This window comes from Procambarus clarkii, chromosome 90 (assembly GCF_040958095.1).
Source record: "Procambarus clarkii isolate CNS0578487 chromosome 90, FALCON_Pclarkii_2.0, whole genome shotgun sequence".
Classification (NCBI taxonomy): Eukaryota; Metazoa; Arthropoda; class Malacostraca; order Decapoda; family Cambaridae; genus Procambarus; species Procambarus clarkii.
Genome location: NC_091239.1, coordinates 12084664 through 12109372, shown reverse-complemented (window position 1 = coordinate 12109372; position 24709 = coordinate 12084664). Strand labels below are relative to the sequence as shown.

General features: G+C 41.8%; 1 protein-coding gene across 1 annotated transcript in view; it reads right to left on the bottom strand.

Annotated features, from left to right (window-relative positions):
• LOC138359443 (gamma-aminobutyric acid receptor subunit beta-like) overlaps window positions 1-18007 on the bottom strand; it is a 51117-nt gene extending 33110 nt beyond the window's left edge. Inside the window, 2 exon segments of the mRNA XM_069318585.1 lie at window positions 6784-6887; window positions 17714-18007. Coding sequence (XP_069174686.1) covers window positions 6784-6887; window positions 17714-17790 — 181 coding nt within the window. The 5' untranslated portion in view covers window positions 17791-18007.
• Window positions 18008-24709: the final 6702 nt, after the last annotated feature.

The window sequence follows — 24709 nt, the reverse complement described above, 5'->3', positions numbered from 1 at the left end:
TATCACTCTTTTTGTTTATTGAAATATGCTTCAGCTTAGTCTATTAAGTTATAAGTTATGAATATATAAAGCTTGTCTTGTTAAGTTTAAAGTCCTTCAACATTTTGTAGTACTTTTAAATTTCCAAAACGTCATTATAAAAACAAAGTAAATGTATATTTATTTATAAATTATTTATATATACAAGAGTTCTCGTATCATCACCATCATTCCTGTAAAGCCACTAACATGCATAACGTTTCGGGCAGGTCCTTAATCCTAATTTTTCCCGGAATACGACCCGCCAAATCGTCTTACAACCAACTTCTTATTCACTGCTGGTTGAACAGAGGCTACAGTTAAGGACTGGCGACCGGTCAATCCTCCCCAGCCAGGATACGAACCCAGGCCAAAGCGCTCGCGAAGCGCCGGGCGAGTGTTTTACCACTGCGCTGTATGCACCAATAAAGAAAAAAACCAGATTTTTAATATTATATGATTATTATTGTAAATGGAACTTTTGAGTCCGGCAATCTTGGAGAGGGATAAGGACATTCTGGCAGATGGTTGATATGGTGCAAAGGGCCAGAAAAGTGCGAATTAATGGTCTAGAGGAATTCATTTCTACCCTGGAAAGGTCAGTCTGGTGTAATCATGGGGGCATTTTCATCCTAGGAAGGTCATTTTGGATCATAAGGGAAGATTTCTCACCCTTGGAAGGTCAGTGCAAATGACATAACGAAACATTATCACATTCGTAAAGTCAGTCTGGAGAATTTGAACCCATGTAAAGTCAGATTGGTGCATAATTTAAGGTCAGTCTTTTGAATTAGCAGAGTCTATAGAAGGTCATCGTAACATTCTCACACTTGAAATGTGAATTTCAGTCTTAGCGTGATCGGAGCATGCTCACTCAGGAATGGTCAGTTTGGAAAAATATTGAAAAAATTTTGTCCTTGGATGGCGGTTAATTTTTTTTAATTATAATTTCTAATTGTCATTAGAAATTATAATTGAGCGTTCTTGTCATTAGAAAGTCAGTCTAAAGCAACGACAAGAACTTCTCACCCTAGTGAGGTCAGTCCAGTGCAATTACGATGCATTCTAACCTTAGGAAGGTCAGACTGAGGAATAATACCGAAGTATTGTCATCACTGGAAGGTCTCTCTGGAGCATTATTAGACCATTATCATCATTAGAATTTCAGTCTGGAGCATTAGCAGAGCAAATTCACAATTGGAAGGTCAGACTAAATTATTACCGGAGCAGCCTCATTATGAGAAAAGATCAGGGTGGAGCATTATCGACATATTTTTACGAGGTCAGTCTGGAGCACTGGCAGAGATTTTCAACTCTTGGTACCTTAGTCAATTGCCATATATTCGTAATGGCTTTGTGTCCAACCACTTGGGCTAGACGGTAGAGCGACGGTGTCACTTCCTGCTTGTCGGCATTCAATCCCCAACCGTCCAAGTGGTTGGGCGCCATTCCTTCCCCCCCGTCCTATCCCAAATCTTTATCTTGTGTCCTTCCAAGTGCTATGTAGTCGTAATGACTTGGCGAATTCTCCTAATAGTTCCCTTCACTTTCTCCTGGAATTTGCATATACCCTTGGAAGGTTACTGAATATTGGAAAATTAGTCTGGAACTTTATCGAAGGATTATTCTCTACAAAAAGAAAGTTTTCAGTATTATCAAAGATTCGCGTTGCTTGTAAGGTCAGCCTGGAGCATTTGGGTAACATTATCACCGCTGGAAGGTCAGCCTGGAACATCTAGGTACCATTTTCAACCTCGGAGTGTCAGTCTGAAGAATTATTAGACTATGTTCACAATTGAAAGTCTAGTCTCGAGTATTATAAGGGTAAGCTCTCACAAGAAAAGTCACTCTGGAGCATCATTTGAACATTTTAATCAATGGAAGGCCAGTCTGGAACGTTATCAGAACATTATCACACGTTAAAAGTAAATCTTGAGCATTATCTGGCTCATTATCACCAGTATAAAGTGAGCCTGGAGCATTATCATAGCAGTGTCATGCTCGTATGACGAGTCTAGAGGAATGAATGAGCATTCCCCATCTTTGGAAGGCCAATACTGCACATTAAAGTTAAATTCACACAATTGGAATGAGTTAACATGGAATATTATCGGAGCATATTCTAACCTTAAACATCAGTTTGGAACATTATCGGAGAATTTTCACTTGTATAAGGACACTAAATAATTTGAGGAAACTTTAAATATGGCTCGGTCAGTTTTGAGCATTAGCAGAGCATTATCTCCGTAGGAAGATAAGTTTGAAGCATTATTGAGCATTCACAGCCTTCAAAGATCAGTCTGGAACAAAAGCAGAGCATGCTTGCCTAAAAGAGCTAGAACCTTAGTAGCTGCATTGGAAGAACTAGTTTGAGCATATGCGGAGCATTATCACTCCTGGAAGGTCAATCTGAATAATTAGGGAAGGAGTCACTCGTTTGAAATGACATCTTGGAACATTAATGGAGCATCTCGGAAGATCAATTTGAAGTATAAGAGAAATATTGTAACCCAATGATGGTCAGTCTTGAGAGTTTTCACCTTCAGATCAGTCTGAAAGCATATGCGAAACCTTATCCCTTTTGGAAGGATAATCTGAAACATTATTGGAGCATTCTCACCTTAAAACAAGGTTTAGGTGAGTAAGGCAGAGCAGGTAGGTTGCCTGGTCCGGCGCTAAATATACTTCGCCTTTAAGCATTAGAAGCTTTCACATATATTGCAAATGCAAAATATTCCAAGGATTTGCATATATCGCAAGCGTAAAATGCCAAGGCTTTTACTTCTATATAAATATATTGCGAACTTTATATATACGAAGTTTTTTAATATATATTAAAAGCTTATAAGACACTTTGATATATCGCGAATTATAGATTCTGATTTATTTTTTCCAATGCTCCGTGCATGGAAGCTTTGAAAGTTTGTGATATATTTCAATTACGAGGACTTGATTTTTTTTTTTAAATTTTGGTTTAATATTCATATCTGTTACTAAAATTTAGATTTTTTTAAATTTATTTCTTTAATCAGGGAACTGATTTTGTTGATAATGATGATAATTAAAGACAAACTGATTCGTCCAAACACTGGAGGGGGTATATTATTCGTCCACGCAGTGATACAATATTCGTCCATACATTTTAATTTAAATCTATAATTTTTCCTCGAGGGGCGAGCATATTGGGCAGCGCCACTCATCCTGTGAGTGGCGCTGCCATAGAAGTAGGTTCAACACCACCAATACGAAAAAAACCCAGCTTATATGTTCATCCTGTTCATCCTGTACCCAGACACAGCTGGGACTTGTTCAACTGTCTCAAGTGAACAGCTTGTCAAACAAGAAGATTAACATTTGTCATTTCATAAAATCTACGTTATTTTGCGCGTGCAAAATGGGGTAATCTTTTAAGAACAGTATCTATATATGACAAATAGTATTTTCCTAAGTCAAACAAAATGGGGTTTATTATCCTACACACATTTTTAATGTCTCTTGGATGTTCACATTCTCTCAGGTAGTGGTCAAGGCGGTGTCTGACCACAGATTCAGCAGCTCCTCTGCTCAACTGCTGTTTCAATCCCAAATCTCCATGGATATTTGTATCCGAGACGAATTTTTGCTAGTACTGATTCTCTCCCTCGGTCACCTCCTCTTCCTCTATAATGATTGGGATTGCCAGCTGCAACCACACTATACCTGTGTGGTTGCAGCAGGTAATCAGTCAAGAACTAATTGACAGATTTAGTCTTCTAGTTACCTTATCACAGAGAGGTTGCTTGATAATACCTCTTATTTGTAAAAAAAAAATGAGTCTAGGGTATGAAGTATTCAATATGGTCTACATGAGCACCTTCAACAGCCAGCACATTTGCTCGTTTATTTCCATAGATTCCAACATGGGAGGGGGATCCACAGTGCTCCCAGGTCACGTTGCCTCTGATGATAGCTTCCTGCAACATCCCAGGTCACGTTGACCATGACCACGGCTCCTGCAACATCCCAGGTCACGTTGACCATGACCACGGCTCCTGCAACATCCCAGGTCACAGCTCCAAAGGTCGCCGTCTGTTAGCGAGGAAAATCACTCCACTGCGACGCTGTATAATTGAATAGACTGATCACAGACGCTCTGGGAACTCTGGGGACCAGCCAATGGATGAGGAAATATGAGACCGAATAAGACCAGCGATGAGAAGAATCAGACCGGAAGAGACAAGAAATGTGAAATAGTCAATATGTTGCATCAGTCTATATATTCATGCATGTTCATGGAAACATGTTGAATCAAATTAATATCAATTAAAAAAATTTAAAGGAATATCCGGAGAAGATATGAAAAGAGGCCTTTGGGGCGGAAAAGGTACACGAGGTGTAGGAATGAATATGTTGAGTTGGAGACATGAGAGACGTGGAGCGTCTGTCGTATTTGTCCAACCACTGTGGATAATTAGAATTTGAAATGTGAATTTGAATCAACCCTATATAATCTCACCATCAAAGCCAGGCGAGAATTCCAATCAGAACGAGATATGTAGCTTAAAACCCATGAATATGGTGTAACCCGATAATTGACAAGACAAAGATTTCTTCATAGTTCGCATCAACAGAGGCATAGATGGACTTCTAAATACCAGCCAAAGAGTTGACAGAACGAGTTTCTTCAGTACTAGAAATATCATTAGCTTGAATGGGTTAGACGAAGTAGGAGGAGTGAATACTACATACCAAAGTGTTATGTTAACATGTTAAAACAGCGTGAAAAACTGACTGTTCCTGAGGCGGGACTAGGAGCTGGCGCTCGACCAACCATGAACATACAAGTGAGTTCATCGAGGTAAAAACATTGATACTGTATAAAATAATGAAGACTTTTCCTAGGAATATCAAACTATTTCTAAACATCAAATTGAAAATTTAGCATAAGTTAGAACAATGTTTTGTACGACATATGAGGAGCGTGTAGGCAGTGTTATTACTTGGCAAGCTTGTCCCTAGTGTGACGTACCCACACCCTGACACACTCCACTACCCACACCCTGACACACTCCACTACCCACACCCTGACACACTCCACTACCCACACCCTGACACACTCCACTACCCACACCCTGACACACTCCACTACCCACACCCTGACACACTCCACTACCCACACCCTGACACACTCCACTACCCACACCCTGACACACTCCACTACCCACACCCTGACACACTCCACTACCCACACCCTGACACACTCCACTACCCACACCCTGACACACTCCACTACCCACACCCTGACACACTCCACTACCCACACCCTTACACACTCCACTACCCACACCCTTACACACTCCACTACCCACACCCTGACGCACTCCACTACCCACACCCTGACGCACTCCACTACCCACACCCTGGCATACTCCACTACCCACACCCTGACACACTCCACTACCAACAGCCAATTAATGCACAACTATATTCTACCCACTTCAATACTCCATACCAATATAGAAGCATCAAGAGGAAATATAGGCCAATAGGCCCTTTGCAGTTACTTCCATTCTTCCCTCTCACTTATCCAATTTATACCCATTGCACCGTGTTCTGTCTTGTGTTGGTCAAAAGTTTGTTCACCTCATCCAAAACTGTTGCAACATATCACCTCACCCAAATGTGAGTATATAAGACAAGCTGTTTAGCATTAAAATAAGTAAAACTCTGTTAAGTGTTTTCAGGTTACAGTTGTGTGTGTGTGTAAAATGAAGTCTTTGAAAATGTAATAAGTTATTACGAAACGCGTTCAAGCGTCGCGTCAGACTAAAAATAAAAATGAATTTTGGAGAACTGATTTTTCAATTACCATCGACAGCAAAAAGAAACACAAGAAATATTGAGAAAATTCGTGTTAGAATTATTAATCTTACTTTTTCGGTCATATTTAACAGCATTATATATAAACCAAGTAAAGTTTTCGCCATTATTTTCACCTATATATTAAGAGTTGAGAGAGAGACGTCAATTATTCTTGTCTAAAGTAACATTCCCAGCATGTCCTAGACCGGAGGAAAATAACTAAGGACGTAATTAGTGCGTGTAAAAACTCTTAACTTTAAAATCGCGTAAAAAGTTTCTGCGTAAATTTTTTCCACAAAATTCTCACTCTTTCTTTAGAAGTTTCTTCCGGTGTCAACTAAGGGATTAATGAGTCCTTGCAGTTGTCACAATAGTAATAAGTTGGTGTCTCTCTAAAACAAAACATAATTAATATTTAACCATCAAATGAGCGAATACTCATATATAAGTAGTATATTGAGAGAAAAAACCTTCACGGTTTTTAGGTAAATAAATGAAAATCGGTTTCATACGGTATCTCTCAAGGTCAAACCTCATCAATAATGAGGTTTGGTATACATCTAGTATTAGGTGAGGAATTATATAGGATGGAAGGAAATTCTTAGATGTGTGTTGGAGTTTCATGTCTCTCGCTTTGGGTGACTGGCCTCTTGTGTCAGGTGACAGGCCTCTTGTGTCAGGTGACAGGCCTCTTGTGTCAGGTGACAGGCCTCTTGTGTCAGGTGACAGGCCTCTTGTGTCAGGTGCGGATGCATGAGGACGTAATGGAACAGTATACACTGTGGATGAGTGGGACATAATGGAACCGTATACACCGTGGATGAGTGGGACATAATGGAACAGTATACACCGTGGATGAGTGGGACACACGAACGTAGCACACACTAAGGAGCAGCCTCCCAGGGAGCGGCCAAGTACACTCACCTCCGAAGTTTGGTCTGAGTCTGATGTCGTACCCGTCCAACAGCATCTCGATGGTCTGGGTCACGTTGTCCAGATGCTCGCTCGTGCGCCCGGCAGCGCATCCTCTGTAACCCCAAAAATAATTTCAGATATTATATTCTACATATTTTATTCCTTTCACAGCGTCTAAAGTTAAGACGCATATAAAATATACTCGACACATAATACACAATTATAAAAAGAACTTTCTTTGGGTGATATATCCAAATAAATATGGCCGAAAAATATGGAAAAGTTATTTAATTCAATTGCAATCGGTTTTGTGCTCAAAATTATTTACGATTCATAAAACCTGAGGCTGAACTCACAACTCATAAGCAGTGTCAGTGAAAATACATCGGACGATACCGCAAATAATATTGAATTGGTATTCCTGAGAAAACCCCAATTAATTTTGAAATATTCGTGTATATAATAGATTACTAGCCCATAGACTATAGATAATAATTACATTGTAAAATGGCTTGTATCATTTAATTTGAATTTCAATTAAAGTTTGTTGGAAAGCTTGAAAATAATCTAATAACTCAGTAATAGTTAAAAGAATTTTATGAAAATAATATGTATAATAAAACCATGGAAAATAAGAGAGTAATTCAATTACAATCGCCGAAATATCTTTGATTTGGATTTTAATAAGAATTATATGTGTTTAACAAAGTTTTTCATAAATAAAACTTAATGAAACTTTAAATTTAGCAGCGAAAATCCTGTTAGATTACGTTTTGGAGGGCAATATCACATATTTATGATCGTAGATTTTTTCAGCTCTTGCAATGGCTTAATAATATATGTTGCAAGAGTCACTGAAGAAAGGATAAATGCTCCGATAAGTTACTAAGATCCTCAGTGGGTGGTGTTGGTGCTAGTGATGGTGTGAGTGGTGATGGTGAGGTTCATTATACAATACGTGGGGATATTATAATGTAATTAAGGCCGTATGATGTTGAAGGTAGTGGGTAGTCGTTGTGTAAGTGGGTGGAGAGAGAGGTTGTGTAAACAATGGGTAGTGCTGGTGTAGGTGGGGGAGAGAGAGAGAGGTGGTGTAAATAAGGAATGAAAGACAGGTATAGATGACAAGAAATTATGCCAACCTTTAATGTAAATTTTGAACAAAGAATTATAAATTAAAATATTACACATACGGTGTAGGTCAACAGGAAAATACTCAGGGGAAAGGAACAGAAACGGGAAGGAAAATAATTAATTTTCTTGGAGGATTAACTGAAGGATTCCTCAGTAATTGGATACGCTGATGAGGAAGATAAGCGGTAGGATGAGGGAGAGTTTTGAGGGTCAGGATGAGAGGTAGTTTGGAAGGGCGTGATAAGGAAGAGCCTGAAATGGTGGGATAAGGGTCAGTTTAGGGTGGGGGATAAGGGTTAGTTTCTCCCTTGATCTCCACCAAGTGGCTCTTTCTCTCCAATAATTGTCTATTTATGTCTAGACAGTGGTTCTCCCAATAGGTATCCCTCCCTTCCCACCAAATGGCCATTCCACCCACCATGCCATCCTTCCCATCATGCCCCCTCCTCCCAATTATGCCTATGCCCCACCTCCCCACCATGCTCCTTCTCCCCAACATCTCCCTTCCCATCATGGTCACATGACACCCATGATAACAGGATGCATGCTGATCACATGACGCATGCATGCTGGATGGGCTGTTGTTGATGAGGTGTTATGCACTTTCATTGTAAAATAAATTGCACATGCCAAATGTAGACATTTGATTTTTTATTGTTAGAATTTATTCTTATCTGAAGAAAAGATTTCTTCCTTCCTTGTTTCTGTGTTTTTGATAATTGCTCCTCTTTTACGCACGCACGCGCGCGCACACACACACACACAGGCAGAGTGTGTATGAGTGAGTGTGTGTTAGAGTGTGAGGTGAGACAGAAAAGCTGTTCGAGAAGGGTTTGTGGAAGACAGAGAAGAGAGAGGGTGGTAGGTAAGGTTGTAGGTATCAGGATAAAAGCGAGAGAGGCAGAGAGAGAAAGAGAAAGAGAAGAGGGAAGTGAGAGAGAGAGAGAGAGGAGAGTGTGGTTGAGTGAATGAATGATAAAATTAATAAATTATAAAAATTATCTGAAACACAGTACACGACAGTTAATAGTGAACGAAAGTACCTTTCAATTTCACTTCAAGATACTGAACAAGTTATTTCAGACTAAAAAGAATTCCATTTCTTTTTAAAAGCCCGTCCTCATCAATATCAGCCCGTCCTCATCAACAACAGCCCGTCCTCACCAACAACAGACCGTCCTCACCAACAACAGACCGTCCTCATCAACACCAGACCGTCCTCATCAACAACAGACCGTTCTCACAACAACAGACCGTCCTCATCAACACCAGCCCGTCCTCATCAACAACAGACCGTCCTCACCAACAACAGACCGTCCTCATCAACACCAGACCGTCCTCATCAACAACAGACCGTCCTCACCAACAACAGACCGTCCTCATCAACACCAGACCGTCCTCATCAACAACAGACCGTCCTCACCAACAACAGACCGTCCTCATCAACAACAGGCAGTCTTCAACAAGGTCAAATGCTCGCTCATGCACCCGCCAAACCACCTGTTTATGAACGAAAAATGGTTTACACACGACTAACAACTGATGACGTACAAACACGTCCGGAACAAGTGCTTCACTGACGACCTCTGTTTAATTCGAACGCTGTAAATGCTTCACCCACGTCCGTTAAATACAAATAATCGCCAACAGAACCCCAAACCTCTTTCCTAACCTACGACTAACTATACATAAATCTTTAAAATACAATGTTAATTTATATGAGAAGAAACCTGTTTTAATTACACAACACCTTTAAATTGATGAACGGGTCTTTGGGGACAGCAACAGCTATGACGAGCCTGGCCTAAGGATAGGTTGATCTTTAAGTGATCAAACTCTTTTGGTACAATATTTACATTTTTATCACTTTTATTAATCATTGTTTCCTATACATTGTTTCAAGGTGAGAGAAGAAGCACATATACATGAGTACACGAGTCTGGTGCCCACAAGTGAGGGAGTCCATACATTGGTCTCATAAACAGCTTCGACACACACACCCAGACACGTATATACTTAGGAAAATAGAAACAAAAGTAACCCCCATACGTTATTAGAAAATGATGTTGAAACAGTGAGTAATGGGGAGTCAGAGAATGAGAGGGAGACAGTAAAGGAGTAGCAGACAATGACAGGGAGACAGATACCTTTATACAAATTAGTGGGGCCCTGGGAGCCGTCGTAACATTTGGACACCAACTTGGCTATTGTATACTTCTTTGGTCGATATCTTAATTGGGTTCTAAAACTTTGGCAAATGAGCCTCCCGAGTGGAATATGGAATTAGTGAACAGCTATTTGATGACCAGACCACACAATAGAAGTTGAAGGGACGACGACGTTTCGGTCCATCCTGGACCATTCTCAAGTCGATTGTGATGAGGAGGTAGAGAAAGTTCTTCAACTTCTAGTGTGTGGTCTGGTCAACATACTTCAGCCACGTTATTGTGACTCATCGCCTGCAACAGCTATTTGCTTATGCTACCGTGGAATGAAGCCAGACCCCGAAGAGCACAAAACAAGTCTTAAAAAGAAACAAAGATCTACAGTAAGATTCATTCCAGTTCTAAGGGTTCAAAGTTAATTGAAGAACTGAGCGAGCTGGATCTCAACACAGTGAAAGAAGGAAGGGGCAGAGGAAATATGTTTGCGATATATATGGTTATCTGGAGGCCTGATAAACCACGAATACATTTTTTATATTAGGAAATACAAAATCGGGGACATGGATGAAAGCCGGACAATAAAAACTCTCAGAGATTTCAGAAAGACTTTATTTGGTGTTTCAGTTATAAATAAATATAGCCTCGTAGCCTGGTGGATAGCGCGCAGGACTCGTAATTCTGTGGCGCGGGTTCGATTCCCGCACGAGGCAGAAACAAATGGGCAAAGTTTCTTTCACCCTGAATTCCCCTGTTACCTAGCAGTAAATAGGTACCTGGGTGTTAGTCAGCTGTCACGGGCTGATTCCTGGGGGTGGAGGCCTGGTCGAGGACCGGGCCGCGGGGACACTAAAGCCCCGAAATCATCTCAAGATAACCTCAAGATAAATAAAATCGATTAAATGAAGTGCTTTAAGATGACTCAGTAAACTATTTTTTAATTATATTGAAACAAAAGTAAATATGAAAGAATACTCATTGTATTGGGCTACAAATTGTTCGAAAGGTCGGACTTTTAAACTGACCCTCGACCATGAAAACACACCTAAGTGAATGCATCATGGTTAGTAGACGCACGCTCGCACGCACGCACGCACGCACGCAAGCACCAGTGCCTCTAGAGATACGAGCACCGGTCGATACATTCATTACACGATAACTGGTCCTTAATGTTATACTAATTTTGCTCATGATGAAGATCCTCTCATATTTAGGGAAGCATCTGAAGGTAATTCACAAAATATTTTTCACCTGCATTTTAATAAGGGAAAATACAATTATACAATCTTATGTAGGAGGACACTCAATGTTTGTAGCCAAAATACAACATTTTGTATATTGTTTCCAACACACACACACACACACACATACACAAACATACACACACATACACAAACATACCGAACCCCACTAACACATATCTATGTACATCTCTCCAGACACCAACCTATACATACAGCAACACCCATTCACACCCGAATACACCCACACACAGGAGATGATGGGAAAAGTCACAGAGATAAGGGGCATCAGCAACCTACAACACCACGAATAATGTATACAGGGGTGGATATAAAGAGGAACTGCATCGTATGGGCCAATAGTCCTGCAGTTTCACACAAAACAACAAATTCCAGATCCACACTCAACACTGAACGTCCTCTTCCATCTCTTTGCTGCCTTCTCAGCCCACATTAGACCCTTTCCACTAGAATCCCCACCCTTTCCCTAATTCAAGTGACCACTCTCATGTCAAAAATCACCCCCTTCAATCCTACTGCCCCACAGTCCCCACAAAACCTCACCACCTTACACTGCACCCACACCAATATCCCAACAGAGGACTCTATCCTCCACCCTCATAGAAGCGGAGAAAAATAGTTACAGTTTGAAAGCATTGAATGCAGTGAGTTTTAAATGTGTTCTCAAATTAGATTACTAAGAAAGCGAATGAACTATTGGATCGGATCAGCGAGAACTTAGATGGAAGTGCACTCAGTAACGCAATTTTCCGAGTGGCCATAAAAGTAGCGGTCCCACAGGACCACCACACAGAAAGGGAAAGGAGAGAAAGAATGTGAGGAGGAGAGAGAAGTGAAGGGAAAGTCTGGAAATGAAATGAAATGGTAATTCCAGAGTGTGAAGGATTCAGAGACTACAAAACCGGTACCATTTTGATGGGAGAAATCACAATAATAGTTCCAGTGATATACAAACCTCAAAAAAATGGCACAGACATACGTACAATTAACTCAGAAGAGCAGACATTTCCATCAAAGAGAGAGTAGCAGTGGTTGCATATCGAAATGGGCGTTGATTAATAATCACGAGTGAATTGAAACATTGTAAAATAGATTGGAAAATTGAGAACTTCAGGGAGGAAGGGAGGCGGGGTAAGGGGGCAGTTAATTGACAACACATAAAACATACATAACCTAATAACCACTCTGAACGAGTCGGACAAAGGTAAATAGTTTTGTAGCCGTGTAGAGAATGAGCAACCACTCTATACCTGAATACCTGGTGGAAGTAGATAAAACTGGTTCAGAGAAAGAATAGGAACGTAGCTCGGAATATTTCAAAGTAATAAGACCATAGATATCAGAAACATAATTATACAGAACTCAGACGAAAAAAAATACATTATGGGATTCTTATCGAAGAAATTTTGGGAAGCTGTCGACGAGTTTGATCCTGTTTATATAAAGATATTAGGAGGCAAAACACACAAAAACATGACCACAGAGAAATCAATGGAACAACATAGTGCAGGGAGAGAAACATCAGAGCTGCAGGATATAATATCTCAGATTATGAGGAGAAGCAGTTGAACGATTTGATACGAATAAAGATTTTCAATCACATCATTCGAAAACAAAGGAAAAAGGAGGAACATGAAGTCCTATACTAGGCCTAGGAATATTTAAGTTAGGTTTAAATTTATTTTTTGTTCTCACTATAAAATGAATAGTACGAAATTCTACTTACTATTTGTCCATCTCGTCGAAATTAATACGATCGTCCACATACAAAACAGTAGAATCTTATCAGGAGGATTTGATGAGATATAACAAAGGCCCAGTAGGGCCGGAAACCGGTACTCCAGCTGACGGAAAGTTGAGAAGCAGAATCAAGAGCTGAAGCTCAACCTCAAATTCGCATTTATGTGAGTCACGTGAATACACTCAAACACCTACACATATCTTCACACACATACACACGAAAAACATAAAAGAAGACATATTCACGCACATATTCAAAAACACACATACACACCCATGTTTACCTCCCAGAATAGCTTTGTGTCGGCCTGAGAGCTTCGCTAACACATTTTCTGTGTAGGTTCTACCATCTTCGTTATTAGTCAATTTCCACCTAATGGGCTGCATTCTGACTAAAATATTTATTTACTGCAACATTTGATTTTTTTTCGTTTTAACAAACTATTTTCTTTGTCATATTGTAAATACAGTTTATCTGGAAACGCATTTTCTCTGCACAGTGACACACACACACACACACACACACACACACACACACACACACACACACACACACACACACAGTGAGTTTGCAGTGAGGTTTTGACGAGAGTGTGCGAGAATTGCAGCCATCATCCCCCACCCCTTCCTGACCGACACCCCGGGGGGAAGGGGGACCCTGCTGGTTGACACCCTGGGGGATCCTCCTGTCCGACACCTAGGGGGATTCCTCCTGGCCGACGCCAAGGGGGGCACTCCTGGCCGACGCCTAGGGGGGCCCTCCTGGCCGACACCTAGGGGGGTCTTCCTGACCGACACCCTGGGGCTGCCTTACTGGCCGACACCCAAGGGTGTGCCTTCCTCACCCTTCCTGGTGGGTGTAGCAGACTGCTGGTGGATGTGAAGGTGGGTGGTGGATGAGGTGGTGGGTGGTGGATGTGCAGGTGGGTGGGAAAGAGTGGTGGTAGGTGTAAGAAGTGATTGTGGGTGGCGAGAGTGAGAGGTGGATATTAGATGTAACAGGTGGGTGGCAGGTGTGAAAGGTAAGGGATGGGTGGGCGTCGACTTCTGGAGGGTGAGAGGTGGGCCTTGAAGTGAGAGGTGGCTCGGGGGATGAGCATGGGGGGGGGGGTGAGAGGTGGATGCTGGAGGGGATGTGAGGGGTGAGGTATGTGAGGGTATATCTATAGATTCTAGGAAGCAGCCCTACGCTCTCTCCCCTTATGATCCCCCCCCCCCCCCTCTCTCTCTCTCTCTCTCTCTCTCTCTCTCTCTCTCTCTCTCTCTCTCTCTCTCTCTCTCTCTCTCTCTCTCTTTTTCTCTCTCTCTCTCTCTTTCTCTCTCTCTCTCTCTCTCTCTCTCTCTCTCTCTCTCTCTCTCTCTCTCTCTCTCTCTCTCTCTCTCTCTCTCTCTCTTTTTCTCTCTCTCTCTCTCTCTTTTTCTCTCTCTCTCTCTCTTTCTCTCTCTCTCTCTCTCTCTCTCTCTCTCTCTCTCTCTCTCTCTCTCTCTCTCTCTCTCTCTCTCTCTCTCTCTCTCTCTCTCTCTCTCTTTTTCTCTCTCTCTCTCTCTCTCTCTCTCTCTCTCTCTCTCTCTCTCTCTCTCTCTCTCTCTCTCTCTCTCTCTCTCTTTTTTCTCTCTCTCTCTCTCTTTTTTTTTTCTCTCTCTCTCTCTCTCTCTCTCTCTCTCTCTCTCTCTCTCTCTCTCTCTCTCTCTCTCTCTCTCTCTCTCTCTCTCTCTCTTTTTTTCTCTCTCTCTCTCTCTCTCTCTCTCTCTCTCTCTCTCTCTCTCTCTCTCTCTCTCTCTCTCTCTCTCTCTCTCTCTCTCTCTCTCTCCCTCTTGGTTAAACATCCTCAAGCAGCGCTGATAACAGCTGAGAAATCTTTTATTAACACTTTATGGACAATTCAATTCCCATTTGAGGATTTATAGGAGTCGTTGATTGTCACAATAGGAGCCAATCCTGTTTAAAGAGAGCACGGGGGATCGATCACTACCCCCCTTCCCCCCATAACACTTGCCATAGGGTCACAATTCACCATGGAAAGTTTCGTGAAACTTTATTGTTCCATTTGGCTTCCAACTTCGAGCAGATAGACATGGCATTCTCTCTTGTTGATAGATTGTTATTATGTCACTTAGTCTTTCTCGTGTTCTTATTTACCCTTCCTATTACGACATTTCACCCTTCTGATTACCATACCCAATCACTTGAGCTAGACAGTAGAGAAACGGTATCGCTTCATGCAGGTCGGCGTTCAATTCCCGACTGTCCAAGTGGGGTGGACACCATTCCTTACCCCCATCCCATCCCAAATCCTTATCCTGATCTCTTCCAAGTCCAAAATATATACATATTGAAAACAATCTATTGCCAACATTCCATCTTGAAAATTACAAACACATTTCCATATCTCTATTTTCAACACTTCACCTTCATTGTAGCGAGCACTTCGCCCTGTCTATAATGAACACTACACTTTCATTATAAGACACTTCAAACCCATTGCAAACGCTTCACGTTTCCCATTACAAACGCATCCCTTCCTTTGAAGGTGTTCTTTCCCTATTAGGAACGTGAACATTTCCTTATACGAACGCTTAACCCTCACTGTTGCAAACATTTACTCTCCATATTATGATCGCCTTACCTTCCCTATTACAAACGCTTCACCCTCTATATTACGAACATCAACCTACCCAATTACGAACGCGCCATCTACACAAGAGCAAACGCATATGGTCGTAATTGTTTGGCGCTTTTTCCTGATAATTCTCTTCAATCCATACCTGTTGGATCCTAAATATCTACTCAACAGTGTCACGTACCACACCCCAATGTCAGGTTGAGCTGCTAATGTTCTCTACAGTATCCACCATCTACCTGCCACACCTCGACCACCCACGAAACGTAGATTGTAATAATTAAATATACATATAAATTGATGTGACAGTGTTGTTAGTATGTCAATGTCACCGGTATGACAGTGTAATTGACATGACTGTGTTATTGGTATCACAGTGTTATTGATATGACAATGCTATTTTCCTGCTAAATTATCTCTACCTAGTTGTCCTCTTAGTGAACACAAGGAATTTTTATAGTGGGGAAAGTTGATTGAACTGTTAATATCAGGTCTTGTTTTGCTTATGTGGGGTTGGTTGCGGGTTGCTTTATTGCTTCTTATTTACAATTATTAACCTATCAACGGTATAGGTTAAGTAATAATTGTAATTAAGAAGCAATAAGATGCTTATCTTAACATACTAAGAAGGTTAGGTGAGGTCGGTGTTCTCTATGAAGCTTTTCAAGGTAAACTAAAATATTCACAATCAATTAGTATGTCACATATGCACATATTAAATAAGCCAATATTGACTATAAGTGCGAGAACGGGTTGCGGGTGAAGGCCTGTGTTTCTTGCTGGCCCCTGCCCGCCCCTGGCACGGTCCCTACCCCAGGCACAGTCTCTAGCCCGACCACCACCACCAACCTGCCCTCACCCCCAAATAGCAACTTGAGCGTTTGTGTGCATATCTTTGCGTGTATACATGTGCGCATGTCAATGGTTGTGAGAGTCCGTGCGAAGGCTTATGTCTGCGAGAGGATTCATCCGCGGTGCGTGCATGTAAGTGTGCGTGAGCGCGTGTGTGCTCGTGTGCTTGCGTGCGTGGATGAGTGAGTAATTCTGCTCGAGTGTGTGTATAATTTCTTGGGTGTATTTATGCGTCTGTCCTTAAGTTAGTAAGAGATAATACGCTTCAGCTCTTGGGCCCAGCTTTTGTCACCGGTCTTCTATTGAAGTGAAGGAGTGCTTAAGTTTGTAATTTTTCACCCATTCCCACGCAAATTCACCCATACTCCCCCCCCCCCCATGTTCGTACACAAAATTCCATTTTGATATATACAACTGGAATAATGCCTCTAAGATTCTTGAATCCTGTGATAATGTCCCTTCAGACTTTCCGATGTTGTTCATTTTCTTATAAAGTTTCAAATACTGACGTTTGAGATCATGTGTATGTGTACACACCTGGGTTTGTATACGGCTTGAAGCGTTAGCGTATGTGTGCTGTATATGTGTGTTGTGTTTCGTGTGTGATGTGTGTGTATAGTGTGTTGGGTGTGTATGTGTATGTCTAGTGTGGGTTGTTTTGTGTGTATTGGGTGTGTGTGTAGTGTGGGTTGTGAATGGTTGTGTGTTTTATGAGTGTATTGATTGTGTTGTGTATGTTGTGTGATTTCTAAGTGTAGTGTTTTGTGCGTTTTCATTGTGTTTAGTGTGTGTTGGGTGTTCCTGTGCGTGTTGAGTGTATTGTACGTGTTGTGTTTGTCGTGTTTGTTGGGTGTGTGATGTGTTGCGTTTTGTGTATATTTTATTTGTGCTTTGAGCTTGTGTTGTATGTGAGTGTATGTGTACTCACCTAGTTGTACTTGAGTGTGTTGAGCTTCATTCTTTGAAATTATTACCTAAGTGTAGTTATAGGATGAGAGCTACGCTTGTGTCCAGTCTTTCTAGTACTCTTTTTTCATATAACTCTTTGAAAGTGTGTGTGCGTGCATCAGTTCGTACGCTCATGTGTGTGTGTATTGGTGTGTGCGAGCAGGACTGTGAATCTATAGCTACACACACCTCCACAGCCTCCTCTATCATCTCCACTTACCGCGGGGCCCACAGTACAAGAGCTACAACGGCGCTCCACAGCCAAAGCGAGACACGACGGGCCGCTCGTGATCTCATGGCTGGCGGGCGAGACTGTCCATTGCTCGCTGACAGCTCGTACACACTCGAAGCGGCTGGCTTACATATCCTCGCGGGCTTAACCTCGCAAACACACCACCATCTTGAAAATCCCTAAGCAAAGTATACCCCCAACGACACGGACGAGGCGCACACCTCCACTCGCTAAGAGAACTCCACTCGGTGTGAAGCCCTTGCGCAGATATTGACTTTTCTTGGTCAGGGAAAACGCGACGGTAGAGACACCCAGCGGTCTCCCAGAGAACTTGCCTACGGTAGCGGTTACTCTCTTCGCCAATAGATGGCGCCACTAACACGTCACCAGGGGAGGGAAATCGAGAGTTAGGCAACACTGAGACAAATAAAATATCAAATGGTTAATTCAGTTTTAAAACACTCGAGTAATATAACAAAATCACACCGATATTAGGCTATCATTTCTTGTTGATCTCGGATTTATAGAACAAATTCTAAAACCACCTTTCGCCGCTTCAAATGATACACTGAAACAAATCGAGAAAATAATCAGAAAGTGGAAATAAGTCGCCCTAGTAAGCTCCCAGCCAATGTCCAAGGAGCAGATTATATATTTAGCGACAGTTAAACATGGCGCATGTTATCCGTAGACTCGTCCGGTCTCAAGTCCCTCACATAGTTGGCAAGGCCTGGGGCCGCATCCAACCTCCCACCAGGACAACACCTTTCGTCTAAGCTTATGAATGGCAGATGAGAGTGGGCCAGGTTCATAACCCGAGGGCCAGTGGGGAGATTATTTACTATCAGGGGAAAGCGCCAGGCCATTATGACTATAGCACTGGGAAGAGGTAAGGATAAGGATTTGGGAAGGGACGTTGGGAAAGGAATGGTGCCCAACCACTTGGACGGTCGGGCATTGAACGCCGACCTGCATGTTGCAAGGCGAACAGAAACATGAGGGGAACAGAAACCAAGTAAATGCGAATTAAGCTGAGAACAGGGGTAGGTGATGAATGAGAAGAGCAGAGAACAGGATAACAATATGAGTTGAGAGTAAGGAAAGGAGTCAAGCTTAGAGCAGGGATAATGGGAAAATGAAATAGCAAAGAGATGAGTTAAGACAATTGAGAAAGGAGATACGAATGTGGGAGGAAGTATGAAGAGGATAGGTACGGCGAGGAAGTATCGGAGTTCAGAATACATAGAAGACCAGAGGGTAGAGAGAATGAGCGACAATTAATACTGAGGAATGAAAAGTTACATCGAAGCAACTCTGAGAATAAAACAATTGAGAAGATAAACACCGAATACAGTAAACGAAGAAGACGATAGGAAGAATGAGATAAAGGGAGCGACGAAGTTATAACAAAAGTGAAAACAATGAGAGGCATCATTTTTGTATATTAAAATTAAACAAAGTGTATGGTGAAACCTTAGAGACTTCATCATAAAGTATGTTGGAACTAAGTGTATGTTGAGGACCTAGAAACAGGTAATGTAAAGTTAATTATCAGAAGAAAGCACTAAGCCATTACGACCATATAGCTTAGAGACAGTTGAACAAGAAGAGACGTGGAGACAGGATGACCACGAGAAGGAAAGATAATTATAATTTACAAATCGAGAGAAGGATAGAGAGGGAAAAGGATAAGTTGTGATGGCATTAAAGGGGAGAGGGAGGCAGACGGGAGAGAGGAGAGTGATTCATGTGAAAAGGAAGAGATTGGGGCCGGGGGTTAATTAGTAGCAGGATGGAAAGCGGGAAGTGCAGCAGGTGGGAGAGAGGTGAGCTTGACACGTGAGATACGGGAGAGTGCGGCAGGCAGGACAAGGGGAGAGTGAGGCAGGCAGGACAAGGGGAGAGTGCGGCAGGCAGGACAAGGGGAGAGTGAGGCAGGCAGGACAAGGGGAGAGTGCGGCAGGCAGGACAAGGGGAGAGTGAGGCAGGCAGGACAAGGGGAGAGTGAGGCAGGCAGGACAAAAACAAGAGCAGGGCAGGAACAACGCCAAACTACTTGGAACATCTGGGATCGAACGCCGATCTTCAAGAAGAAAGACCTAAAGTCAGAGAATATATTTCAGACCTAATTTCTTTAAGTCCAAATCTAATAAAAATGTGTCTAAGAGAAAGAATATTTTTCATTATAATGAGAATCTGTTTCAAACTCAATAACGCAAATCAAATAAGTAAGGTAAAGCAATGTCAAAAAACCGACCACTGTGAGTAGCCGTGATGGTAACCTGACCATCTCAGGAAATACTTAATTTGCTTAGCAAGAATTTTCTTGACAGAGCTGCTCTGTGATTCCTTCGACGACCTCAGCATTTTCTCGGGGGTCTTTCTCACAAGGCCACGATTAAGCTAACTCTAGTTTAATAATCTAGCCAATGGCGTTGGTGAATTCACACCGTAGTTGAAGTATACGACCAGCCCCAACCATCCTTTTTCCCGATGTCTGTAGGAAGAGAACAGCCAAATCGTCACTGTGCACCACAGGAATATCTACCGTGACTCTCTCACGAACCTCATCACCCTCATAATCTACTTTCGCCCCTTTACTCACTATGTATCTGATGAGCAGGCCAGAGTAGCACTCTATTTACATAGATAAATTAAACATTATCATATGTAGACTGGGTTTAAGCGCTTGAGCTAAGCGCTCGGAATGAACTACCTTTAACTAACCTCTTACCTGATAATCTACAGTCGTAAGATGATTCCACGTCGTGTCTCCCTCTTAGTTTTCGCTATCTGTGATAACGAAAACGTCAATTTACTTTTGTAATTTATGCAGATATCTATAGATATCATTATGAAGTTATTTTGACATGTGATGACCAATAACGATGACCTTGCCTTCGTACCCATCGTAATAGAGCATAAAGAGAGCCTCAGCAGTGCCACTACACAGAATTGACTCTATATTCTCGCTCTTGTAGTACTCTGCTGTTCTCTGTATGAATGGGTAAGTTTGACAAAAAATAGCTGAACTCTTCTTCTCAAATAGAGTCATGGGGCCTTTCCTAGCCCAATGGTATTCATTTCTATTATAAAATATAAATCCAATCTAAAAAGGCCATTCATCACTCGCTGGAAGTGCCAACAATGCGGTCAATATTGCTTGCTTTATTGCCTCAAATTTTGGTTTGCTAATCATCTCGATCACAAAGACGACCGCAAATCTCTTGTCCTTATTTCCAGCTTTAAACTAGTGTTCATAGTTGGAGTGACTGAGGCCAGCAGCAGGGCCAAGCGAGCAGATGTCTCTGTAGCGTATTATCATTCTAACTTGCTAGGCGTCGTGGCACGATATTCCCACTGTTTCGCATTTTATTAAATTAGTTTTCGTAACGGGGTTGACTGTGGCACCTTGGGTGGCACCACTGTCCTGGGTGTTCTCTGTAGCGGGTTCAACTGTGGCACTATCAGCACTTTCGCTGACATGGGTGTTATAGGCAACGGGATCATATCTGGCATCTGCAACACCGCTACACCCGCGGGTGCTCTTGATAATGGGGTTTACTGTGGCACCTTTGGCACTGTCACCCCGCTGGATGCCATGCCCGTCAGCTCTACCCAAGGCCCTGCAAGCCGTGACTCCATCCTGGGAACTCTCTGCCCCATATTGCTCAATTTTTTCTCGGCTAAAAAAGAAATTTTACTAAATTCTCCTCGAAAAAAGGCTGAGAGTTCCAGACTGCGAAACATTATCAATAAAATATTTAACAGGTATTTTATTTTTTGATAAAGTGTTCCTTCCGGAAGAACATTTAATTTTAAGAATGGATTACAAAGCTCTGTTATACTTTCTATAAGATTTTTAATTATTTTCGGAAAGCAAATTCATATCCAGATAACTCGCATAAGACCTGTTTTGAACATTATTGTCAGAAGTCGTCGACCAGTATTACGAACACTTGAAACTAAAGATGCTTTTAAATCGTGTCTTCCACTTGGACTTTTCCAGCAAAAATCTGACTTTATTAGGCCTCTTGATTAAACTTGACGGTACATTAAGCACTGAAATAAGACTAAATAGCTGGGAATCCATTTTTCATGAAAATTATCTAAAATTATGAGTATGGTAATTACCAGCAGACAGGTAAAACAGTTATGAATACACAGCGCTTGGAAGGACTATGAGGACTGAGGTAAGGAATGGGACATGACCACATGGACCAAATGTAAATATTATAACTGCCTGTTATAGTTAGAGTGGATTTATATTAGAGGTGGCAACATTTATTTATATCTATACATATATGTAAAGGGGAATGTCTGTCGGTATGTTTCTCTGTTCGAGGTTGGGTGGCCCAGATGCTTGCGTCTAGCCTCACCAAATTTTGCAGGATGACTTGTCTTGGTCCGGGGAGGGTCATAGGATGTTCAGGGTTGAGAACCTCCCTGGAAACACAAACCGTAACTGTCTCTTTTTTCCGCTTGTTACAACTTGTAATAAAGTTGTTAAATCTTTGCTTAATGTGTTTATGACGTATTAGAACGTTGTTATAACTTGCTATAATGGTTGTTATAACTGGTTAGGAGGTGTTAAAACTTGTTCGAACGTTGTACGAACGTCGTTGTTTCGGTGTGTGTTTGGCGGGAAGTACCCTTCTCTCTCTATTTGCATGAAATGATAAGCCATACTAACTACCAATTCTGCCAAATAAAGATCTCAATTATCAATAAGATTTCAGACATGAAAGGAAGGTGATGAAGAGTAGAGAAGGTGGTTAAGGGAGGAGGGGAAGTTGGTGAAATTCACAACCCTTCACCATCTTCTCCACCTTGATTTGCCACAACGTTCAAAACCCACCGTCCAGAAACGCACGAACCCAAGCCATCCTCCTTACCTAGCCTACCGATGCATAGAAAACGTCATCCGCTACTTTTCATGCAACTTTTGCACTGAAACGTTGAGGATCACAACGAACAAAATGAAACGTATTAGTTGAGAAGACGAGTTGCCAGACTGGCCACCAGAAGGAACGTACTGTCACTCTCGTGCTTTATGGGATTGAAATCAGTGCCGGCATATCATAGTCATCATTACTATATGTTATAAATAAGGAGAGTTTGAGGATGGGGAATCAAGTGGTGGGATGAAGCGAATACTTGTCTGGTGTTGCTGCTTCTGTGGGCTGACCTTCAGCTCTTGGGCCCCGCATGTACATACATGGGTACTTGCGGGGCTCACAGTTCCTGCGACGGCGCTGGAACCAATCGTATTGGCGTATGCCTTTCCATTGGAGACTTTCAGCGCCGTGAAGAGGGGGGACCTGCTGCCTGGGTAACAGCTTCTCCTCCGAATCAACCTTCCCTGGCTTTGCGCCCTGGTGAGGCCACTCCAGACCGAGAACCAGAGCGCAACTCCATAGTCTCCTGAGACTGATAGATGCCTACTACTACTACTTCTCTGATTGAGTGAATGTTAGTCAGTTTACTAAGTCTGCGAAGCTGCCTGTACAACATAAACTGTACCTACTATTCTCTTCTAAGGAAACTTCTTTTCCACATTTCACCAAACTGATAAAATTATTCGGAAAAACTATGGTTACAGAACGTGATCCCTAACGACACTAACCGGAAGACTGAGTTGTCAGTCCACTATAAGAGTCAGAAGACCGTCAATGTGGCCATGAAGAATTCTCCTAAACACCAAACGAAACAGACGAATGTCACACAGAAATCACACTAACGTGATGCATCAAATGAACAAATCCACAAGGGCCGTGACAAGGATTCGAACCTGCGTCCGGGAGCATCCCAGATCTGTCCCAAACTAATGTCGTCTGTGCCTTGAAAATCCCACCTGGAGATTGTCAGTCTCAGTGATCTCAGTATATAGCCAAGATAACAACACATATTTCAAGGCACCTGATAATCCACAATCCAAACATATGGACTTGCCAGAACCTCTCCATCTCAGGACATTTGCGCTACTCAGTCAAGTTTTATCAACCCTAAGAATAGTTATAGCAAGTTCGCTGATAAATTTCACATCAAGTCCCGGTCATAATATAGGGTGATGCCTTCATGGCTTTCCTGCTCCTCCTATCTAGTCGTAAAGGCTTGGTGCTTTCCACTGATAATTCTCTCCCCTCCTACAGTAACGAGCTGGAGTGAAAACATATTTACATTATAGAGATATTAAAGCATTTTACTTTCTGCCACATCTGTTAGTCTGTAGACAAACCACTCTTGCCAAGAAGTATGTCGAGAAGGAACAAGAAGTGATGGAAGTATTGTTATGTTTTTTCATGACATTCGAACCTCTTGATTTCGTGTAAAAAAATCTAAAGTGAGAGTTAAAACTTAGGCTGGTCGGAATAACTGAAACCCCGTTTCTTGCAGGACGTCGTTTTATCCCTGAAAATCCAAACGATTTGGCATCGTTCCTTCCTTCGGTCCTATCCCGTTGTTGTTGGTGTTTAAGATTCAGGTACTCGGAACAAAACGTTCCAAGTAGCACGGGCTATGGTCAGCCCTTAGTGGACTTACCTGGCACAGGAGCGGGGCTGCAACTCTGTGTTCCGTCCTATCCCAGCTCCATATCCCCATATCCCTTATAAATCCCAATTAATAATTCTAGCTTAGAGCTTTCTCCTCATTATTACTTTACCTTACTTTACTGCAATTAACTTTAATTCAAGTTTACAAATGGTTTGTAATTAAATGTAATATATTATGACAAACGTCAGCTTACAGTAACTAAGGAATTCTATATCATTCATCTGTATATCAATCTTTAGTGATGTATTCATTACTATATTTATTGTGTGCAAGAGTTATACTGAAGACGAATTCAGACAGAGATAATTCTTCGTTTTTTTTATATACTATTCCTAATGTCAGGATTCTCAAGAAAGGAAATATATATTAACAGTAACTTTAACATCATACGTTCACTGTCAGAATAAAACCTTAATATCTCCCCTTCGG